Source organism: Pezoporus flaviventris, unplaced genomic scaffold (assembly GCF_033815535.1).
Source record: "Pezoporus flaviventris isolate CSIRO_AGI_PZ_B2104156 unplaced genomic scaffold, CSIRO_AGI_Pfla_v1 ptg000006l, whole genome shotgun sequence".
Lineage (NCBI taxonomy): Eukaryota > Metazoa > Chordata > Aves > Psittaciformes > Psittacidae > Pezoporus > Pezoporus flaviventris.
In genome coordinates, this window is record NW_026892554.1 from 18,301,322 (window position 1) to 18,319,322 (window position 18,001).

The 18,001-nt window shown below is 42.7% G+C and overlaps 2 protein-coding genes across 2 annotated transcripts in view; both read right to left on the reverse strand.

The window, feature by feature from the left end:
* Nucleotides 1–13,074, reverse strand: part of HERC1 (HECT and RLD domain containing E3 ubiquitin protein ligase family member 1) — a 114,772-nt gene extending 101,698 nt beyond the window's left edge. Inside the window, exon 1 of the mRNA XM_061447228.1 lies at nucleotides 12,933–13,074. The gene's annotated coding sequence lies outside the window, so the exon portion shown is untranslated. The remainder of the gene's footprint in view (nucleotides 1–12,932) is intronic.
* A 2,518-nt stretch (nucleotides 13,075–15,592) lies between these two features.
* DAPK2 (death associated protein kinase 2) overlaps nucleotides 15,593–18,001 on the reverse strand; it is a 48,628-nt gene continuing 46,219 nt past the window's right edge. Inside the window, exons 10-12 of the mRNA XM_061447210.1 lie at nucleotides 17,750–17,839; nucleotides 17,494–17,574; nucleotides 15,593–16,986 (exon numbers count right to left, since the gene is read on the reverse strand). Of these exons, the coding sequence (XP_061303194.1) occupies nucleotides 16,912–16,986; nucleotides 17,494–17,574; nucleotides 17,750–17,839 (246 nt within the window). The 3' untranslated portion in view covers nucleotides 15,593–16,911. The remainder of the gene's footprint in view (nucleotides 16,987–17,493; nucleotides 17,575–17,749; nucleotides 17,840–18,001) is intronic.

Genomic DNA, 18,001 nt, shown 5'->3' on the forward strand with positions numbered 1-18,001 from the left:
GCTTTTTTGTGTCCCACACAGCTTCTTGGGCTGCTATCACTACAATATGGGGTGTTTACAAATTCTAAAAACTCAGCAAAAAACGCCCAAAACTCTCCTTTCAACTGCTTTCTTAGAATATTCATTATAACTTCTCACATTTCCCTAGAAAATGTGGTTCCTCTAGTGTTCCAACAGCTCAACACACTGCTTTGATGTTTTCCCTAAGAAATGTTCAACTGGTTCGACATCAGTTTTCATTTAAGTCACCAGATGTACTCCCATTCACATTCAGCCTAGAAGAACCTACTTGTGCCTCACTAAACCTGCAGGTTTCATCAGTAACATAAATATTCACAAAATCCCAAGTGTGAAATTCTACCAGAGGAAGACAGTTTGCAGTAAACACAACAGAACCTCAGATCTATGCTACCTACTTCTGACCCGAGTACCATTATCTTGAGACACACACACAGAGCACAAGAGACTCCCTAATACACCATGACATCCTTCAGTACAGTCTCCTCTTAAATTCTCAGTACTCTTTCTGGATCTCTCCCTCATATTCTATTTCTTTTAAACCATCATTAAAGAAACCTTACCAGCTCTTAATGTCTGTGTGCTAAGCAAAAAGCAGTCTCCAATTCCTGTGAACAGTTCAGTGTGTTATGAACTAAGTACAGCACCCTCCAAACTTCAATAAGGAAGTTTTAATAAACACGTAAATTAACTCCTGGTGTTAGCAAGAAGGTCCAGCATTGCCCAACTGCCCATGATCTAATTAAATAAGGTCTTAGAGAAGTTACAGAATCCTGGGTCTCAATCCAAGTTTTTCAGTCCTTTAAAAACAGAAGGCATACAATTAGTTGCAATAGTTGGATACAGCCTTTAAATATCCTTTAATGCTAATTGATAAATAACCATAACATCCTGTCATTTGTCCAGAGGAAATGCAAGTGAGGTAGTGCAAGCACAGAACAGCTATATTCAGTACTGTATTGATGTGATTTTTTGTTTTTCTTCAACTAATTAACACTGTATTCATTAAATATGTCACTGAACTCTTTCCCAGTTTAGCAGCATGAGAGTCTGGGTTTGCCCCCAGCAGAGATGTGTCTACCCCTCATGCAGTGTTTTCAACTCTAAACAATGGAAATGACAAAGAACAATGATCCATTCAGGTGCTGAAGTGCATGGGAGAATCCATAATGTTCATCTTAAATAAACTGGTTCAATAATGTAATATTCAAAATAAACATTTTCCTTTTTCCTTCTAAATGAATTGGCTAACAGGTATATTTAAATTGTTCACAATATCTTGTGATACAGCAGTTTTGAATGTTGTTTTTACAAAAGCTTTCTGTGTTAGATCGCTTCATTTTATTACTCTGAAGACTTACCTTAATTTCTAAGATACAGCCCTATTTATGCTTCACATAACCAAGCACAAACTGTTACTGAGTAGTTTCTAGCATGGCAAAGGTGAATCAAATACAACACCTTAATATAGCACTGATTGAAGATTCCCTTCCCATTTAAATAACTGGAGTGACAGAAAAAGAAACATTAAAAAGGTGAAAGTAATACCAAAAGGGGCAGAAAAAATCTGAAAGGAGCCTTTCCTGAGTGAGCTTAGAAATTCAATACCTCAGTTATCTGGTTGCAGCTGAAGCACTCAGTAAGTCCATATTCTCTGCTCTCACATGTAGAGTTTATCATATTTATGTACAGATACCTGGTGTGCCAGCCTTTGAAGAGCGGCTGAGGCTTTAAAGTCCTTTTTGATCATGCTCTCACACACATATTTCAGCGTGAGGTTATACAGTGTTGGATACTGGTGCCAGGATCAAAGTCCAAGCTACGGAATTAAACATACTAGCGGGACAAGTACAGGATGGTTAGCTTCAGCATGGTGACATGTGAATGACAGACATCTCTTTTCTGTTGGTACAGGGTGCCACAGAAATAAAAATTCCTATTGTATTAGAAGGTACCACCCAGGAATATGCCTCAGGATAGCAGATGAGCCCACACCCACTGCCACCACCTACACCTTCCTAAACCTTTCTCCCCCACCATGCAATTCAGTACTCTTCCCCACCTCTCCCAGCTTCTCCTCAGTGCCATTCCCCTGTTCCCCTCATCCACAACACTTTCTCCCCTCTTAAAGTACACTGTCCGATTTCCTCTTGTATCAATCAACATCTGAACCAGCTCATCTGCACTGCACTGCAAGGCCAGCAAGCCTGCAAATACCCTTTATTCCAGCTGGCCCCTACTCAGTGTACACAATACAATCGGTCTAGCAGCCACTGCTTTCACTGTGGGGCACATCTGATGTTTGGGCCTGTGATCCAGCTGCTTGAAAATGTAGCAGGTCCCAGTTTGATGCTAGTTAATGTTAACCTCAAGCAGGGGAGAGGCTCCAGCATCACCTGGGTACAATGGAGAAGATGAGGTAAGCACAGGAATGAGTCAACTTGGTATTTTATTTTGTTTGCAATATTTTGTCTGCAGTATTTTCAATGCTTGAAGTATAACCTGCCCAACATCATTCACAAGCCTTCTGTAGGATATCACTGTACAGAACAGAGAGCAAACTAGGACAAGATATAAAGAAGAAACATGTAACGCATGATACTGTAATACATGATACTGTAACAGTGACCAACTTCTATAATTCCACTAGCATGAAGAGTGAAACAAATAGTGTTCACCTGTGTCATGCCTGTCTAAAAGCAAAGAGGAAGCTCCCTAACATAATATATATATCAACCAGGGTATTATCTGATTACTGTTTTTCCATTATTGGTAAGTCTTGGGGTAGAACCACTGTGACACAGTGATGCTCTCTAGGAACCCTCTGCCAGGACATGCTCTTGCAATCACTCAGCCCTTTGCATTTATTTCATGGTCCTAACCCCTACTAGGAAATTACTGAGATGAAGCTGTGCCAGAGTTTGGCACTAGAGAACAGATTAGGCCATCATACATACGGAACAGGGAGACAATAAGGCAAAACAACAGTGAAGTAATAGGGAGGGCAAGAGGGATGATAACTGCCTGTCCATCTTTCCAGGCACTGACATTGGACAGCTGAAGTTTTAAATCAGTGCTCATTCCATTCCTGGCTACTCTAACATGCCCCAGGATCAAGACCCATGCCCAAACTGAAGCAAAGCTGACAGAAAGTCTACAGCAATAAAAAGAGCACAGACCTGAAGCAGGCTACTGAGAAGGAATTTCAGGCTTTGCAAAGAAGGCAAGGGATTCTTAGATCTAAATGGAGAGAGAGCAGCACAGGTCAAAGATCCTTTAGAAGAGCATCTGGAATAGATGCATCCTTCAAAGAGCTCAAGGTCAGGCTTCTAATTCATTCTAAATGTTCTTCTCTATTTGAAAACAATGGTTGTTACAGCATGAGGAATTGGGCTGTGCTGCACAATAGTTTCACATACAAATGTGACATGGGAGCATGACTACAGGACAATATAGGGCAGGAAACAAAAGAAAGACATTGCATCCCATTGAAGCAGCAGGGCATATCTCTGGCAAGCCAAAAGCAATTACTGAAATGGGAACCTGGCCAGCCTCCTACAGCCAACAGCTATCCTTACAAAAGAGCTATCAGGCCTCTGGACTGCAGCTTTATTTTGTTTCAGAGATGGGGCACCTCCAAATGCACAATGTCACTTAACATTTTAGGATACTGAATTAGAGAACAAAAAAAAACACCTAGCAAATTAGCAGCAGCTTTTCAAGCAGTGAATTCTGTTTTTTGGCTACAAAGTGATCAGATGCTTAACTTCTCTGAAGTTACAGCTCAGTAAGAAGAAGATTTTACACCTGTATTTTAAAATAAGCATGCATGTCTTTCCACAAAGATCAGTGCTTTTTGTGAGCAAGACCCTAGATGACAAAAAAAAAGTCAAGTTGATCAGTTTCTTGCTGATCCTTAGAGAATACTTCAGATACTGTGGTTACAATCATGGAATGAGATTTTTAATAGAATACTGTATCAAATTTGCTTTTATGTTTTTATTAGCTGAGACACTGGAAGACCAGATAAATTTTATCTCAGTTCTGCTGATTTTTAACATTTGGATCAAAAGAGATCGCAACTAACATTTTGTAGCTCTACACTTATTCTGTCTGAAGTAATTGCCCTTAAATTCAGTCCATTTACATTTTCACTGAAAAAAAAAACCCAGCAGTAAATCTTGTGTCGCTTCCAAGGTACTTCAGAATTAGCATGTGGTCAGGTATAAACCTGGCATGATCTGTAGTGCCTAAGAAGAGTTTAAGTAACAAGACTATTTCAACAGAGCACATGAAAGTTCCAGTAATCATTAGAAAGAAAAACATGGAATGAGACAAACTCTTTACTTCACACAGAATTAATTTGCTAAGACATTAATATGACCTTTCTTTACGCTGGCAATAGTTGTACATAGCTATTAAGTACAGGATAAGTCTACTGTGCGTGAACTTTATGGATGCTTGATTAAAAAGTAGCTGCGTAACAAAATTGAATTTGAAATTTTGCAACCTTTCATAATTTTACATTTTTTGTAAATTTGGGGTTTTCATAAACATTTTTTAGAAAACTTACATGTAATTTTTTGTTCCCTAGGGAGTTGATAAGCAAAGCTGCTACAAACACAGAAATGCAGAAGGCCAGGGGAAAAAAAAAAAAAAACAAACCTGTTTGAAAGAGCATTTAAACATTCTTAGTTCTCCTTTATTGCTTAATAAAACTTAAAAAGCTGATGATAAATGAACATAACGTTGATTCAACATGCTGGAAGTTCATTTTAATCAATTGCAAAACATTTTCCATTGCATCTGAGAAGTTGTACTCTACATTGTGACGAAGTAGCGCAAATTGGATACATGTTTTGCCCAGATACCATGCAGAAGTCTGAATCACCTGTCACTCTTGAGGAACAAGTACTTTAACATTCATTGTAACAAAATGAGCATGTGTGCATACGCAGTTTGAAACTCAAGTTCCTCCTCATCTTATTGTTGCTTTTTCCTTCAAACTGAGCAATACACACGATTTGGTTCTCAAGCAGGTAAGAGGCATAAAATTTTAGAAAAGTTTCTTCTAGTGTTAGCAGCCACTACAGTACAAATTATCTTAAGAATTCAGAAACAAGTTTCCCAAACAAAAGTCTTCTCACCCAGACACCCTGAGGAAAGCAGAGCTGACTTATGACAGGCATGACCAATTCAAAGTGAAACCTTTTCTAATACTATGCATTTCACAAGGACCAAACCACACTGTGTTTGTCAGGTACTACAAGGTCACAAGTGTAAGCAAGTAGACCACTAAGAAAATACACCTTCTTACTATTACTGTATCCAAATACACTGAGTTGTACTAATATGAAACCTCTGATAACAAACAACCTTTTAATAACTCTGATTCAGACCATTATCCTTATATATATGCTGATCTGTTAACTAAATTCTTTAAGAATGTGTGAAGTGTGTACTAGGTGGCTGTAAAATGCTACCAGCACAAAGAATTCTAGTCTAAAAGCACTTAGTCCCAATGTGCACAATGAAAGTAACTATGTCAGGGTGTCTATTATAGTCCTAAGTTAATTCTCCGTTTATTTGCTGACACTGGTTCTGTGAACCCAAATTACAGAACATACTTAGCATCCCCTCACCTACAAATGATACAAAATATACACTGTAGGCAATGTAGTATCAGACTTGGAGGTGGGGAAAAAAAATGAACAATCCTAAACCAATATAATAACCCCACCAACATAAAGCCAGGACACTGATTTCTGCTGTTCACAGGATTTTCTGCCTTGTGTTCCACTGTTAATTCCAGATTTATCTACACTTATCAGAAAAAAAAAAAACCAAACAAAAAAAACCAACAAAAAATAACACCAACCAACACAAACCAACCAACACCCTCCAACAAGTTCAAAGCCTATGCAAATTCAGAAATACCAAACACATTCACAGCATGCTGGCTGGCTATCATTCACCTGATTTCCTCAAGTCTTGGCTTGTGGCTTAGTCCTGTTCAGTGCTTCTAAGTACAGAGAAAATTGTAAAGAACACAGAATTTACAAAGTTGATAATTTTAATCAGAAACAAAGCCAAGACTGTCACACAGTCATCTCTAAATCAGATAGGCCTTACCTCATCCCAATACCAAATACCAAGGTTTGTTGGGTTTTATAATAGAAGGTTTTGATATCCAGTCTTACTTTCCAATCAAAGACAAATTTTTTTGTTATCACCCCAATATTTTTTTGCATTACTGCTATTCACTTAGACCATTCCTATATGGCCACACTCAGCATCTTTTACAAGAAATTGCATTCAAATCAGAACAAACCACTCCTGACTGTCATATACTTGTCAGGTCAGTCAGGACTCTCTACCTTGCCACAACCAGGGCACTGGATACAGTCACATCACACTGCTTGCCTTTTCTGGACCTGAGCTTTACCGCAGAGAGCATACACTGCAGAATGCAGCTATTTTTGTCCCTCTTAACTTACTCCGATTACATGCTCTTTCCTCAGCACAGTCTCAGGATGACTATATGCTGCATGTCTTCTGTCATTTGGCCTGTTATGGCCCCAAGCCTAGATATATTTTTCTTAATTGCTACACATCATCTTTGGCAGGCTTAATTAGCTTCCAAGTAGACTGAGAAAGACACCGACAGTACATAAGGCCAAGAAAGAGAACATATTAGCTATCTCTTCATAATACTTACTATGCAATGGCTTAATTAAACTCCCTGACAAAAATAACAAAATTTAAAAACAGTTAACTGCTTTATTAGTCTTATATTTAGGTGCTGAGATTCAATAGGGAACGCATCTCTTACAGTCCACTGTCAGGTCTTACAACATGTATAATACTTAGCATAACATGCTTTGCCATGTGAGGTTCATTTACTTGAGTTGCTATTATCAGCATTAGTCATGAGCAGTGGAGAGGGTTGGAATCTCATTGATTTAGAGTCATTTAGGGCCATCTATTCTATCAGCTTTCCAGGAAAGCCTCACTAAGCTCATTTTATGCCCAAGTAGGAGACATGAACAAAGATATTAGGCTATCTGTTTTGGGAGGTGCTTTTTGGTCCCATATAACAAAAGTTTTTCTTCAGGAAAGAATCTAATTCTTTTCATGCATGCTCCCTGATATCTGGGTGCAGCCTTCTCTCTCTGTGCTTGCAGAGTCAAGAACATGGCTCACATCCTGCTGGGCACTGCTCAGCAAGTATCTGACTTTAGTCACCCTTCTGGAGCCCAAAGGGTTCCTTCAAAGATAGTCAGTCCTGTTACCTGGTTGAACTGAAAGCCCCACAGCTGGAAGCCTCCTGTCAGAGGACAATGCAGTTTTGAGTGATAAGATTTTAGTAACCCAGCGTGTTTCTCCTAGGCTAAATTTTGCAGAGTGGTGACGGACAAGGAATCACATCTATTACAGCCTCCGAAGAGTATACTTGTCAGCTGCTCCCCCTTAAATATACTATCCATTATATACCCTTTCAGGGCACAAAGAAGTCTGCCTCCTTAATGAGCGTCACTCAAACCAAAGCATAAAGTTGCTTCAGCTGTTTGGAATGAACCACTTACCCAAGATTCATACAGCAGCTCCCAAGCAACCCTCAGCAACCCCCAGAACACATCCCTCTGCTTTTCAGCATGTTTTCTAAAAAGCTCCAATGTCAGCAAAACACACTACTCAGGGCAGGTCAATCATCATGGTTGCTAAAATTCACCTGCTGGGGATGGACTGTCTATCTCTCTCAAATTAATACTGTTCTGCATAGGGTCCTTCAAAGTTCCTGCAGAACATGTGCTGCAAAGTTTATTCAAGATGAGGCTTCACCTTATACATGAGCAGTAACAACAGTGCCAAAGGGAGAGACAGACACATTAGATCACAGCAGGTCAGAAGTATTTTAATTAACATTGCAGAAATTTCTTGAAGCTGAGGCAAGACAGATTGCCAGTGCAGATTCTGTAACGAAGAGCTTGCATTGCCTGTCCAACAGGCACTGAAGTCATGTCCTGGACTTGCAGAGAGCATTGCCATTTTTGTCACAACCATATTCTGTTTTATCTCAGGTTGAAGTTGTCAAGAGACTTTTATTGCCCTCTTTTGTTAATAGGAGAGTTTTCTAGCAGCAAATAGACTCAGTAGCGTGCATACACCCTGCTTGGTCCAACTTTAAGACAGGACATCAATTACTTGCAGAGACAGTCCTAAACCAAGACAGGCAGGCTTGCCATGACATCCAGTGGCGAAACAGCCTGTATTACCCTACGTGTTTCTTCAGCCCATGTAGCGTCCTGTTACCTGACTTTCTCAAAAGTGGAACCCATCTGAATAGTGCAGTAGGATTTGCTTCACTCAGCGGAGCCAAAGCCATTAAACATTATAAACGTATCTCAGTAACATTTGTACCGGTCTGTAGTCTCTTGAATTCAGAGCAAAGAGAATGAACATCTGGGCTTCTCCCAGTGTGACTTTTTGAAGAATAAACAGCCAGTGCTGCTTGAAATGAAAAATCTGAGTGCAAGTACAGTTTGGGTGGGGAGAACAAGGCAAGAAAGCTGCCATGGAAAGACGAGAGCCCAAACTTCAAAAGCAAGACAGTAAGAAAGGAACCCATATGATCTTGAAAACATACTCCCTGTTTGATAATTTAGAGAAGTGCACTAGGTTGTTTACCTTCCTTCTATTCCCTAGAGATTTTGTTCAGAGGTCTTTTCCTTCCAGCTATTCTTACAGATCATTGCAGCTTCTCAAGTAATTCAGGGCCTGCCTTCCCTGACCCATCTGCCCCAAACCACCCTTCAGTAACATATTCCTAAGTAGCACATATCCATTGAACTTGTCTCCATGGCACTTACACTGCAAAACCAAACTTTTCATTTGCATGAAAACTGCACCTCTTTTTCCACACTGTTTTATGAAAAGTGTAAGCTGGCAGATTTTCCTCATGAGCATGTGGATCTTGTTGATAAAGCTATCTCCAGCACTTAGTCTGTGCCACAGTACACAGCCTGTGTCACCGCAGGTGCATCCCACCCATGTTTAGGAGGCTGTGAGAACTCTTCTACTAAAACCAAACAGCAACTTCGAGATGTGCTCACATTCAAAATGCCTGGTACAACTCTACAATTATTTTTTTAATAATTATACAACCCTATAATTTTTTTTATTTTTCAACAAACTGCCTGCCCTCTAAAGTGCATTACAAACCCATGAAACAGACACTTAAGAATCTTGCAGTCCCTGTTGTGTGGTTCAAGGTGAAGGTGTAGTTTTGTAGAAAAATAAAATTCCATGATTCTTAATGAGTCCCTGCTGACTCGCAGATGAATGATAAATTACTACTACACATACACACCACCTTTCAAATGCTTTGACTTGTAAAGGTCACATACATACTAGCCAAAGAGAAAAAGCTAAGAGAATTCTAGCTGACAACACTTTCCTAAGAGGGCTCCAGACTGAAATGAGCCTGCCATGGCAGTAGCTGCCAACTGAGGCTCTCAGATCACTTTTACATTAACAGTTCTTATCAAGAGTCAGCAAGCATGAAGAAAATGCAAAAGTAAACTCTTTCTCTCCCAATCATTCCCACCTCTGCTAAAGGGCAAAGACAAACTCTCCTAGCAACAGAACTCAGTGGTTAAATGAACAGACTGTAGCATGCCACTTTGGTCACAAGCTGTCTGCTTTGCCACAAAAAAAAAAAAAAAAACAGAAGAAGGATGATGAGGGCTGGGCAAACCCTTCAGTTATTACCTTGGAGGTATTTAAGATTTCCACCTTCCACCGTGAGCTGCGGGAGCTGGCAGAAAGCACCTATACTCTCCCTGTGTTACCTGAACAAAGCTAGGCATTCACTGAAGCAGTGCAATGAATGCGGAATTACCCCAGAAAGACACAAAGATAGGCTGAGAGAAAACAGGCGTATCTGAAACCTGACTCTTCTTCAAGGCTCCTCTCCTTCAGTGCTGTAATGGACTGTGGGAAAGTGTCTACTTCTGTTCAGAGCCAGCCCTTAACTGTCCTCTAGAATCAGGCACCAACCTTCTCCTTTGAGGAAGGTCGACTTTCATTCAACACAGCTACAAGAGGTGCTGCTGCTTCATTATTGTATATGGGACTTAGAGGTTGCTCAGACCAAAGAGTTATCATTGTTTTCTGCCCCAGTGATTACGGCTGTGAAAAGGCAAGAACTCTGGTAGCCAGAAGCCACACAAGAACTATTTATGTATTTTAGCTTAAAATGCCTTGTAAGCACATACCATTGCAGGCTAAATAGCCTCAGCTTTCAAAGCAAGAGAAGGTTGTATCAGTTGATTGAGGACATTGAGAGCCAGGAAATCAGTTCTGCAATGGAGGTATTAGCTAACAAGGAAGAAAAACTACAGGAAGCAAATAAACAGTTACTGCTCCAGAGAGCAGAAGCTGAAGATGGACCTGGCTTGACCTCACTTGCATGCAACTATGAAACATCTCTGCATGCAGAAAACAGATCCCCCTTCTGTGAGCAGCAGCATTACAGGTTCCTCTAATTGTGCTGACTGTGGTCTGAAAAAAGCTGTATCTATCAACTATGGCAAAACAGAGTATTTGTTGCTCCATGTGCATGACTATTCTGATCTCTCTGTAAGCAACACCAGGATAGACTCAAAAAAAAAATCATAAACTCTTACATGCTCTAGAAAACCCAAAACTAAAAATCTACATAATTTTAGACAGCTTGACTGCTAACTGATTAATCGTTTCATTTATCATGGTCCCATTTACAATGTAATTATAGTGATTTTATGTGAATGACTTCAGAAAATCATATGTTCTGTATAATACCTCTCTTCCAGCATCATGCATGTCAAACAGAATAGCTCTATGAACTCAGTCTTCAAGATAAAAGACAGAATCATCAATAAATTTAAGCTAGTATTGGCATAACAGTACAGCCCTGAGCCCCAGTCACAAGTCTGCTAAATGGCAGGGTCTACTTCTGAAACTGTATTTCTCCCCACAAAATAACCAAACATCAAGAAAGCATCTGGAGCTCCTAATTCATCTATTTGCCCCATAACAGTATAAAGACAGGTACAGATACATGCTGTGCAGGGGACGGTGAGTATTTAAATACTGACTTTTACTACCACTAGCTTACAGAGTGCTCCTGTGCCAGACTGAGAAAAGCCCTTCTTCTGCTCTGATCCAGGTGCAAACGCAGGAAAATGGAGTACTCTAGATGACAAGAATAACATTACATATTCCTAACTTATGATCTCAGGCTTTGAGCCATTCACATTTCAAACTCGGACTTCACTTGCTGGAGACTTGAGGACTTAACTTTGTGTGCTGCGGCTTTTAAAGGCCCAGCAGCAGCTGAGACACAACTAAGGCTCAGCACTGAAAGCAAAACTCCATCCTTACATTGTGTTCTATTACTTGAATTGCATGACTAGGACTAAACTTAATTTAGCATTTCCTATCTTTTGTCAGCTGAATTAGGCTCTAAGCTAAATATCAGAAAGACTTTTCCATGTTTCAAACAATGAAATTCCTATTTCATACCAATACAACGTATTTTTGTAGACAGAGTAGAAAGATTTAATACAGATGAATTACTTAAAAGCTTTTTTACCAAAAAACTGTTATATTAAGACAATTTACACACACTACTACAGGATACCTCAGTAATTTCTAACAAAGTATAGTATGTAGCTCATGAGGCTCACCCTTGGAAAAACAAGTATATTAGAACCTATTGATACAACACAGTTTTTCTTGATTCTGCTGAGCAGACACCTCCCACCCTAAAAAGGCCTGTGACTGAGCACAGTTCTAAACCAGAAAGGAAAATGTTACACCTCCGAGAGTGATGGTCACACACTGCAGCAAGCTGCTATAAAAAGCTAATGCTCAGTGACAGTCTCTCCACCTAACCCGTCAAAAACAACAGTGAACTACACCGGCAACAAGTCTGAGGAAAACCCTGAGAAGACAAGTCTCTGGCATGCAGAGCTGCAGACAAGAGCCCAAGGCCTGTGCTATCAGGCCTCTGAAAAACCAAATAGCCTCATGTTTCTGACATGGGGTATGCTGTGCTTGGGGCAGTCACAGGCTTCCTGTGAAAACACCACCCTAGACCTACAACCTCGTAAGTTGTTCCTGCCCACCTTGTAACACAGCCAAAGCCCATTCTCCACCCCACCAGGGCTCCCCAAGGGTTTTCCTCCCATGACCCTTCCCTCAGCAACATCCATCACACTGAGGAGGGCTGCAGATTCTCGACTGAAACCTCCATGTTCCCAGCTCATCACAAGCTCTGCCCCCAGACCAAACGTCTGCCCCTCAGCCTCAGCAGCACACACGGTCTCCCCAGCTGCGGTACAGCTCTGGCCATCCCCCATAAGCATTCCAAGTCTCTCTGCCTCAGCTGGGTGAGGCCGGCTCTAACATCACTTCATCAGGCTCTTGATGGTCCACAGCTGATGGTACCCTGCCACCCTTGCACAACAATAATGCCTATCACTGCTTTGAACTCCTCTCACCTGCTGCAAATAACACACTGCCTACCACTCGAGTACGATAGTTTAACATGAAGACAGAGCAGGATTAAGTGAAAACCACAGTGAATATCAGACAGTTCAAGAGTCACCCTATATTAAAGGGAGAAGTAAAAGAAATGCCCCTGGGTCCTCATCAATTCTCAACTGAATACTGTTAAATACCCACCTCCTTTTATGCTGGCACACACAGCTTCCCTTATCTACATACAAACATGGACAGGAACAATACCTCTTGTTACAAGAAAAGAAATCACCAGATGCACTATAAATGCAACCAGACAGCAGAGGCCCGAGATTAACACCAGAAAAAGTGCACAGAAAGTTCATGGCGTCAGAAGGAGCCCGGCTTACCTCACTCCCTGAGGCGATGGGGCAGCGGGGAGCAGCGCAGGGCCCTCGATCCTGAAGCAGCAGCACGATCCATCACGGTCCAGTAGGCCCTTGCTCTTGCTTCAGCATGTAGCTACAGCAACCCCGCCAGCCCTCTCCCGCTACAAGGCTGGGGCTGAGCTGCCGGGTCCCCCTCACGCAGCCATTTCGCGGCTGCTGTCTCCGGGCGCCCGCCCTCAGCCCGAGCCGCAGCTGAGCGGAGCCTCCCGCCACCGCTGAGGCGGCCGGCACGCGCGCGGCACGAGGGCGGCCCCTCACGGCAGCGCCTCCATCTTCATTCTCCTCAACGGCCGAACCCCGCGGCGGCGGCGGCGGCTCGGAGCCCGGGTCGGGCAGCACGGCCACCCCCTGAGGCACGGAGGGAAGGAGGAAGGGACGGAGGAGGAGGGCGGCGGCTGCCGCAGCCGGTGGCGGAGCCCGGCGTCCCTGCTGCCCGCCGGCCCTGAGGGGAGCGCACGAGCCGAGGGGCGCCGCGCGCGGGAGGAAGGAAAGAGACGGACTCGTGCTCCGCAAAGCTTTATTAACACGTGGAGCCCCGCGGCGGGCAGCACCTGCGGGCGGGGATCCGCGCTCCTCAGCGGCAACACGGGCGTGTCGGCCCCGAACACCAGTAACAACAGCCCCCGTGCACTGCGGAAACAACGCTCGGGTTTAAGCTGTCACATACCTCCAGGCGCCTCGCTGCTCAAAATGCACACAAAGGAGACTTTTCAAGCAAATTCTGTGACAGAAACCGGTTTATTGAAGCGCACTACATCTCCCCTCCCACCACCACAGTCCTTTCTATGCTCAGGTTCCCCCCCTTAATAAAAGAACTTGCCAAGTGCCCCCCCAAAAACACCAATGGTAAAGAATGAAAGTGACCCCTGTGCCGAGGTGGTGTTCCCCAGAGCAGCGAGCAGAGCTGCCTCCATTTCTGCCCCGATGGAACAGGGATAAGCACAGAAAACACCACATTTGGAAAAACACCATGAAACTTCTTAACAAATAACCCTGAGAACAAGAGGTTATACACACATGCTGCTGTCTGGAACAGCCAGGGAAGAGTCTGGCTTGACACCAGCACTGCTCTTTGCAGCCTTTGTGCAATGAACATCACATCTCTCGGAGTCATGGGGAGCTACGAGACGACCGAGTGCTGCAGAGGGAGGCCAAGCCTGCAGCTCCCCCATGGCTGAGCCAGCGCTCGCGTCCTGAGCTGACCTGGGCAGCAAAGTGACTGAGGAGCAAACACCGTGAGCTGCCTGCGATGTCTTCGTCAAAACACCCTTTTTTACATGTTTTATTAACACACGGTTAATAACTGGACTTCACCCTGCCTTGCGCTCCCCTGCCTGCCCTGCCACTGCCTCCCATCTTCACAGAAACATAGACTCGCAGAGTGGTTTGTGTTGAAGGGACCTTAAAGCTCACCCAGCTCCAACCCCTGCCACGGGCAGGGACACCTTCCACTAGAGCAGCTTGCTCCAAGCCCCTGTGTCCAACCTGGCCTTGAACACTGCCAGGGATGGGGCAGCCACAGCTTCTCTGGGCACCCTGTGCCAGCGCCTCAGCACCCTCCCAGGGAAGAGCTTCTGCCTAAGAGCTCATCTCAGTCTCCCCTCTGGCAGGTTAAAGCCATTCCCCTTGGCCTGTCCCTGCAGAAAGCCCCTCTCCAAGCTTCTTGTTGCCCCTTTAGGCACTGGATCTGCTCTAAGGTCTCCCCAGAGCCTTCTCCAGACAGAACTAGCCCAGCTTTCTCAGCCTGTCTTCATTTTGCTCAATAGTTGCTGGGGTTTTCCTCATCTCCGTGACAGCACAATTCAGATGCAACAACAAACCAACAGCTATTTTAACCAGGGCTTACTTTTCAGAAATGTGATTTCCATACACAACCTGCAATCTCTAATGTAGAAAATGAAGGTGTTTTGAAACTCCAGAAAAATGCCACTCACTCCAAGTTTGGTTGGTTTTCCATAGCCCAGGGAGTGAACTAATGATAACGCATGGGACAGGGGAGCAGGAAGCAAAATTTGGTAGGTGAGCTGAACAGCTTTTTATACAAATACACATATTTAGTTTTACTTAGGAAAGATTCCCTCCAGACACTGAAACAATAGTTTTTCCCATTACTGCTCCCTTAGTATGTACATTACAACAGCACTTTTTGAGGATTCTGCCCCAGAAATTACACAGAAAGCTCAGGAATACACCTTCTAACTGAATGTGAAGAGAAGCCTATGCCCTGCTCCTTATCCCTTGACCAGGCAAATGTCACAGGCTATGGCAGCACAAGATACGAAATAAAAGGAAATTAAATAAATAGTATCAAAATTCAATGCCATATTTGCCAAAACATTAATTCTCCTGCTTCCACAATTCCTATAGCGACATCCTCTTTCCCTTCCTTCAACCTTCCCAGTCCAGGTTCACCTCCACTCCCTGCCTGTCCCTCTCCTACTCATTCCTCTCCACTTTTTCTCCACCATCACCTCCTTCATTTTATTTCTTCCCTCAAATCCTACTTTCAGCCACCCTCGCCCAATGCTTCTTGTTCATTTCCTTCCTTTCACAGAAATACCTTCTCATCAACCTCATTTCTCATTTTAGTCTCTGCCTAAGCAAGGATACAAAGCTACAAATAAAAGCAGTGTACTTTTATTCCTTAGAAAGAGGAAGCCAGGCAGAATTAACCTGATACTAGTTTTAAACATCAGTTTACACTCTAAACTCGACCTAGAAGTGACAACCCTAAAGCCAAAAAGTCCAGTTTCCTTGTCAATCTATAGTTGTTCCTAGTAGGCTTGCTTTCTGAGTTTTAATTTATTAAATGGCAAAATAAATATGAACTTCCAACAACTAATATTTTCAATTAAAAAAAATATACCCTAGTCTATACCCATTTTTGGTACCAATTGAACAATACTGGCTTAGAAACTAATGTAGTTAAAACGATGCAACTTCCTAGCACAGAGATGTTACATCAATATCAAAGTGCTTATTCCCCCAATTGTGGCTACAACCCCCTGAATAACACACAGTTGTTTGCAGTTTGAGTTACATGTAAACAGCACCTATACAAATAGGTGTTAGTGAATCTCTAATTTGCCAATAATAAAATAAAATAAAAACAAAGTCTAAAAAGAACTATTTCTTCATATACCTTGGGGTTTTAAGTGCTCTGTTTGGTGAAGCATCCTGCCATCGTTCTGTAAAAACACTGTATTTGGGTGCATGCAAGTCACTACAAAATTTTTCCCTTTTTCATCCCAAAATTGCCCTGGCCTAGCTCAGCGGCCAGAATCAGCTGTACTCCCATTGACAATGGCAGGTTGTGCTAGTTTTCAGCCAGAGATGATGGCCAGAGTACAGCTCTTACTGCAGTACAGAACTGTTTACTGCTAGGTTCATGAAATCAAGGTTATGATATGTAATGGCACTATGATTTTTTCTTCAGTGGCAGCAGTAACAGAGTACTGCACACAGCTAATAAACCTGACAGGTATCTGTCATCAAATCCTTATGCTATTAACAAATGAAAACCATATTAATTTTTTTTCCTGAAGACTCAATAACAATTTCCCTGACTGAAATAATAATGCACAGTCTTTATCATTGTGCAGAATGTGAATGATTCTGCAGTTGAAGAATATCACTAGAAACCCTACGTCCCGAGTGCAGTTGATATCCCAAATGGACTGAAGTATCACTGAAACATTCAACATATAAAGGCACTTCAATCAGTGCTTGTGCTGCAGCATTTCCTCAGGAATCTGGATCACCAACTTTCTAAACTGCTCAGCAGGTATTTAATAATACCATCCAGCCGTTGGTGCAGTTTGAGAAGTGAGAAGCATCATACCAAGGGTTCAGACAGGAAGTCAATGTCTGCTGTCAGAGTTGCTCTTTTCAACAAGGATGGAAGTTTCCTCTGTCTCCTGCCCGTGAAACTCTCCTTCCATTATGATATGCTGCTTCTCCTCTGATGAGTGGCTTTTCTTTGAGAAAGATCCTCACTGTCACTTTCACAGTTCCTCTGAAATAGAAAGGCACAGTCACATCAGTGAGACACCATGCTGCTAAACATGATGTTCTAATATTATTATTAGCTTATCGTCTCTTGAGAAGAGTAGAGCTAATAGGAATTTCAGAAGGCCACATGCACCGCAGGGGTCCCCAATCCTCCACCACACTGCTGGGCATCAGAGCAGCAGTGCAGACTCTCTCCAACACTGCTCACTTCCCAGGCAGACAGCACAGTCACTGCTACGGTATCCAAACAGAACCTGCAGCCTCCCTGCTGCTCCTCTGTAGCATGAATGTGGCTAGCACCTCAAGGGTTTATAGTTACCAGCTCTTCCTGCCCAACATTTCTGTAACACAACTTATGGCAGCATTAAAGGCACACAATGGACACCACGGTCCTATCCGGTTTCCCCCTTAAAAACACTGCAATCCTGTTGGGCTGTGCCTCCATTTAAGGACAGTAAAAATCACTGCTCAGCAAAATTTGTCCTTCTCCCCATTCAAGAAATGTACCTACCATACTTTCATCTTCTATTAGGACCTTTTTCACCAGCGAACGAGACAACTGGTTGCACAATGAGACAATACGGTAGGAAAGCTATGGAGAGAGGGAAGAATGAGAACTTGACCACACATATGCAGCACAGACATTCCTGAACACATTTCATTTACCTACTGTGCATTACAATTTTACATTCAAGTTTTATCTTGCCTTCTGTTCCATGAGGCTGGGGAAGCCTGACATGAGAAGGACTAAAGGCTCACTGTCATACCTTCCATCGCCTTCTAGCATATTGCCTTTTGAAGTTTTCCATGTTAACAACAGACGATTGCCGAACCAAAGCCTGTCGCTTGTCCACTGGCTGGAAGATAAGAGAGCAATTTTATTGCCTGGCTCCCGCTGGTGCATGAAATACATAAGATTCTCCATGTGCTCTGGAGCTGGGTGAAAGAATGCTGGCTGGCGAAGCTGTGGGTTCATATAGGTAAAAGCAGAAGAAAAATAGTTAAATCTAGTCCACCTT